Source organism: Triticum dicoccoides, chromosome 2B, assembly GCF_002162155.2.
Source record: "Triticum dicoccoides isolate Atlit2015 ecotype Zavitan chromosome 2B, WEW_v2.0, whole genome shotgun sequence".
Taxonomy (NCBI): Eukaryota; Viridiplantae; Streptophyta; class Magnoliopsida; order Poales; family Poaceae; genus Triticum; species Triticum dicoccoides.
Genome location: NC_041383.1, coordinates 812,066,556 through 812,072,230, shown reverse-complemented (window position 1 = coordinate 812,072,230; position 5,675 = coordinate 812,066,556). Strand labels below are relative to the sequence as shown.

At 43.2% G+C, this 5,675-nt stretch overlaps 1 protein-coding gene across 1 annotated transcript; it reads right to left on the bottom strand.

The window, feature by feature from the left end:
- Window positions 1-333: 333 nt before the first annotated feature.
- On the bottom strand, window positions 334-1,948 carry LOC119368951. Its single transcript, XM_037634052.1, has 2 exons — window positions 1,723-1,948; window positions 334-1,518 (listed from the first exon to the last, which is right to left on the bottom strand). Exons 1-2 carry the CDS (start codon window positions 1,907-1,909, stop codon window positions 1,196-1,198), a joined length of 510 nt encoding a protein of 169 aa, XP_037489949.1. The 5' UTR covers window positions 1,910-1,948; the 3' UTR covers window positions 334-1,195.
- Between the last annotated feature and the right edge of the window lie 3,727 nt (window positions 1,949-5,675).

Here is a 5,675-nt window from a genome sequence, read left to right as displayed (position 1 = left end):
GTTGACATGCCTGCATACTGTTTACTCCTGAGCGCACATTCACCAGTGAAAATTGAGCGCACATACCATATATCCGCCGACTAGGCAGAGGTTTTAAGCAATACAAAAAGAAAACTAAGCATTTCGCTGCAGCTCAAGTTCCCAGCAGACCACATCCATTTGATTCTAGTTGTAACAGAATGAAGGCATCTATTATTCTAGAGAGAGTAACATGCATATGTTAACAGAACATTTAGACACTATTCATAATGTGGCTGCTTAACGGTCAGACCAGAAATACTTCCTACAGCATGACTGGCAAGTTATAGCAGTAATGTAAGTAGAAATACACCATCTAGACTTGGCTTATAAAACATATAGTCGATACACACAGTCAAACATATTACATAGCAGATAGTCAAACATATTACATAGCAGATCGATACAGCAATAGGTTGACATCTTACATAGCTGATCAAATACATGAGCACCATCGAACATATCCCTCTCACAGAATAACCTTTCTAGTGAGAGCACTGCTAACAATAGGTGACCAAGCGATGGTAATCTTCACCTTAGAGCCGTTGAGGTCACATTTATGTTTACTTATGCCGCAGTATTGAGGCCTGACCATGACATGAGCTTGCACAGAACCACCGGGAGAGTAGGCTTCTATGACAACTTTCAGGGTTTCTTTCAATTCTTCAGAATCTTCACTCACTGTTCGTAATTCAACAGAAACAACATGCCTTGACAGATCAAGGTAACCATCTTCTTCGCCTATCGGCATCTTCCCACCAGCACAATCACGGGAATCAAGCAACACAACTTGGGTGGGAGTGGCAGGGCCTTCATCTTTCTGAGGTGGTGAGGAGCAAGCAACTCTGCCTCCATAACTGAAAGGGCTTTGACTGCCTTTAGCAATGCCGACACGCAGGAAAGTGGCTTGGACTGCTCCACGGTACAGCTTCTGCAGACTTAACTCTGTTGTGCAAAGACAGTTGTCAAAGGTGACAGTATATAAACCATTATGGGTATCATAGCCATTGTAATGGCCTCTGCTATTGATCAACGCGCTGTCTTGAGACTCTGCTGCGCCGCCTTTAAGTTTTAGTTGGACTTCAAACTCAAGAGGGCGGTCGGCTGAGATTGCACGAGATGGGCCAGTCAAGCACAGAAAAGGGAATGAATGAATGAATTGCAACAAACCGATGCATCAACAAACTAAAGACCCATGCATGCAACAAAGAGGAGATAAAAGGAAAGTTAACAGAATACGGCAGGCACTTACTTCTTTGGTGATCTCTTGGAAGTTGCCCCTTTGCCGGTGGAAGAGAACGTTGCGTCTATGATCCACATAGTCTCGTGCGGCGACGACGCCGTACACTTTGAGTGGCCAATGCAGGAGTGGCCATTCCAGGTCCAAACTGATGTTGGCAATCTTGAAGGAGAAGATCTGCAAGGTGATCCTACGAGTAGTATAATCGGATGGGATCTGTCTGGGCGTGTAGTGTGTAAAGTGCATGGGGCTCACTAGGGCTGCACGCAGAATTTTGTTGAGAAAAACAGTTAACATGCGATGGATCCTAATAAACCATGAATTAGTAGTTGCTACAAGGAAGGAATCTGCATTGATAGGAATCATAGAAAGCAATCAACTAGTACTCCCTCCGTCCCAAAATAAGTGTCTCAACTTACAGAGGAAGTAGTAATGAACCAGTGTTGGCAAAAAAAAAATCTTACTTGTGTATCCAAAGCAATTAACTTTAGATTGAACGCCTTGACGGTAGGAATCAAAGACCTCCTGCTCCTCCTCCATCTCCTTCCTTGCCCTCTCCTTGGGATCCTTCTCCTCCTCCGGCGCCACATAGTCCTCCTCATACGGGTACTTGTGCCAGAAAGGCTTCAGTTGCGATTTGAGCTTGGACATGCTGCCCTGCAGATCAGCCAACTCTTTTCGGATGCCGTCGATCACTGGCTGATCTTCAGTCTCATTGCTGCTGCTGCTGCAGAGTGGGGCTGATGGTTTGATCCTGTATCTCATTAAAGACGCCATCTGGTCCATCTGCACACAGAGCCGCTCGATCTCCTGCTCGGAGATGATGGAGCTTATTTTGCCTACGTCCATCTCCACCTCCTCCCGGGTCGTCTTGTTCTTGATCTGCTGATTAGATTTGTATCCGTTCATCTTGTCCTGCTCAAGCTCCTCATCTGCAACCTCGCCGTACTTGAATTCGGTCATCTCTGTATCCACATGCCCGGCTCTGGCGGCCACCGACTCAATGGATCTTTTCTCCTCCTCCACCTCCATCTTCTCGCCGATCTTGGCAGCCATGGCCTCACTCTGATCCTGAGTGTCAACTGAACTCGTACCCGGGGCACCCAGCTTGCGGATTTTGAACGGCGGAGGGCTCCCCTTTACTCGTACCACGTCTTCCCCGCCGCCATCCGCCGCCGCAGTTCTTGTGGGGGAGGGGATGGGTTTGTCCAGACCGCTATACTCGCCGCCGCCATCCGCCATCGCAGTTCTCGTGGTGGTGGGATGGGGGCGTTGACTGTTTCTCTGAGATTGCTATACTCACCGCCGCCGCCGCCGCCCGCCGCTTATGGACCAGAACTGCCGGGTTATGGCTTCCGCTTTATGTTCGCTCGCCCTTTCACAGTCGGACAGCCCAGCTACGTTGTTGTGTCACGTTCCTGGTCGGACTCTAACTAGAACCATCTTTTTTAATAAAATATTTTTTTCCTTATCGCTATTTTTTCCAGCTCTCCTTTTCGATATTTTAAGAAATATTTTAAAAAGATATTAAGAAATATTTAAAATTGTTCACGTAACTTGAAAAACGTCCATGTATTTTAATAAAAAAATCATGACCTTTTTACAAAATAACATTACAAAGATTCTACAATTCAAAGTAAATGTACACACATTTAAATAAAATTCATGATATTTTTATAAAAAATCACACGTTTAAAAAATGTTTGAGCATTTAAAAAATATGACACTTTAAGAAAAGTTAAAATTTCTTTGTGCAATTTTGTAAAATTAATCATAACATACTAAAAAAATATTTGTGATATTTATTAAAAAAATGTTCCTATCACTTAAAATTTATGTCACATACTTTTAAAAATCAGGAAAAGTGAATTTTTTACTCTTTACATGAACATAAATAAATAAAGATTCTCTTCATATCTTCATTTTCATTCAAAATTTCTAATGTTTCTGCTTTTCCACCTGGTAGCATCTCAGCAGTTATTGTGGAATTGTCACGACAGATGTCCTTAGTGTCAGGACTTAATCCCTAGGCCAACGCATCTATGTGATAGCTTGAGAGGGGTTGATCGGGACGAGAGACGCAACACGCAAGACAAGGATTTAGACAGCTTCGGGCCCCGGGAAACATCATCCGGTAACAACCCTACATGTTGTTTGAGGCTAGGTCTCATTATGATCATGAGAGAGTCGCCGGTAAGCCGGCTCTTCATGTCTAGCCCTAGAGATTGTTTCTTCTTTCTCCCTCCTTCTTTTGGGAGCCCTGCCCCTCCTTATATAAGTTAGAGGGGTGGGTTACACGTGGAGTCCAAATAGGATTAGGACTAGCCTATCTTCTATTACAAGCCGGATACAAGTCCGAGTCTTGATTCCTTGTAAGGGAGATATTCCTCACGCCTTTCCTCTTAAGGCGGTCTACCATAACGTAAGCCGGCCTTCTGGGCCTTGAGCCTCCTGGGCCCCCGGGTCTTGTCGCTCCTCTGATCCGCTTGCCAGGTCACCCATAAGTCGCCAGGATCGGGCGGGTCTTTAGTGAGTCGCTAAGTCCGGCCGGGTTATACTTCCGGCCGGGTTACACCGCGGGGTATATCCCCGACATTAGCCACCAAGTTTAGCTTGGATTTATCCATGGTAAACTTATGCTGCAAAATAAACACAAGAACAAATTTGACAGGTTGTGCTCCGGGTTAAGAATCCTTGTAAATCAGCACCTGAACATCTTTAATTCCTTGTCATTTCCTTTTTCTAGAAAATCCGGGTAATAAACCAGCTTCACAATCAATTTGCTTGTAGATGAAATATTGTAAACAAATAATCCATTTGAGTCGGCTTCCAAAGCACCGTCTTAAAAATATAGGTCTTGAAATACTCATCTGATTTTTAACCGGCTTAAAGATGTAGATCTTGCCGAGTTATAATTTCCAGAATCTCCGGGTTATAAAAGACTGATGATGTCGAGTCATAATTGTTGTTGACATCGGGTCATGTAATTGATCTTCCTGATTTACTCAAAGCTGAGAATTTGAAGATGTTCCTTCTTTATATGCATAGTACCTGTAGCCCCCAAGTCTTAAGGGGAGAACATAATGATAACTTAAGACTTGCTTCCATATAAGTGTTGTGACCTCGAAGAAATCCGGGTTATTCATCTCAATCATTATTCATAAAACTGAATATTCTACATATGTAGCCCCCAAGTGCCGGGTTGTCATGCTTGCAGCAACATGGGACTTGTAATTGCCTTATGCTCGTAAAATTTCAACCAGTGTAGCCCCCAAGGGCCGGGTCATTATGCAATAATGAGCAGGGACTTCATAAATATGATCATGTAGACTTAAACAGCAATATGTAGTCCCCAAGGGCCGGCTTAGTAAGATAATACTGAGCTGGGACTTTATATATACTTGAATTGTTGATAGGAGCAATTGGTAGCCCCCAAGGGCCGGCTCATTACGATGTGATGAGCCGGGTCTTCAATAAAGGTGAGCAAACAATGACTTTGCATTAGCCCCCAAGTGTCATGGTGCATGCTTGCAGTGACATGAGACTTGCACATTTGATGTAACCTCAATTTAAATAATGTAGCCCCCAAGTGTTGGGTCGTAAGCCTGCAGCGACTCGGGACTATTCCTTCAATTGTAGAATAAATCATATCCATTAGTAAAATAATCACCGTTGCGCTAAAGCGACTTTGAATACCTCATTCATAACATTGGTTGTTGATAATCACAATAGAAATCCAGCCATGTTGGCTATTCAAGATTTGAATAATATAATCCGGTATAAAAACCTCAATCATTCAATATCATCATGAAAATCCAGCCAGTTTTGGCTATTAAAGATTTGAATACCTCATCGGTTGACAAGTAAATCCGGAGTTTAAATACCTGGCGACTCTTGGCCGATGCACATTCATTGTAACCCGGTGGCGTATAGCCTTTGAGAAAATCAAGAATTAATAACCCTTTTGAGACATCAATTTCCATCTTTGATGATGGGCTTGAACTTGATCATTTATGTAAGCCATAGCTCTGTAGATCCTGCACAGAGTTTAAATAACATATGCCCTGGCGACTTAATGTCAAAAGCCAGGGCGAGTAACCACCCAAATATAGTCTTATCCTGCACACAAGTAGATCACAAGATTCCTATGATCCTTTGAATGATACCGTCGGTTTATGTGACCCGGACAGTGAAGTTGATAACTCAACTCTGTAAGAGCCGACACATATGATATTTGTGACAACTCAAATACTTGCGATTGTATAAAAATAGATAAAAATTTTGAGGCTTCTGATTCGAATACGATCAGTAAACCGTTCCAAATGGGTTAAGCTAAGATTCGAATAGGATCATATAGCCCCCAGTGGTGTTGGCGATGCCGATCAAAGTGGGTATCGACAACTATGTTCTCTTTGGT

Bases quoted from the DNA above. Each gene is read 5' to 3' on its own strand.
- LOC119368951 (XM_037634052.1), bottom strand. From the start codon at position 1,909: ATGTCCAAGCTCAAATCGCAACTGAAGCCTTTCTGGCACAAGTACCCG. The intron at 1,519-1,722 runs GTAAGATTTTTT...TTCTGCGTGCAG, and splicing joins TAATTGCTTTGGATACACAA to CCCTAGTGAGCCCCATGCAC.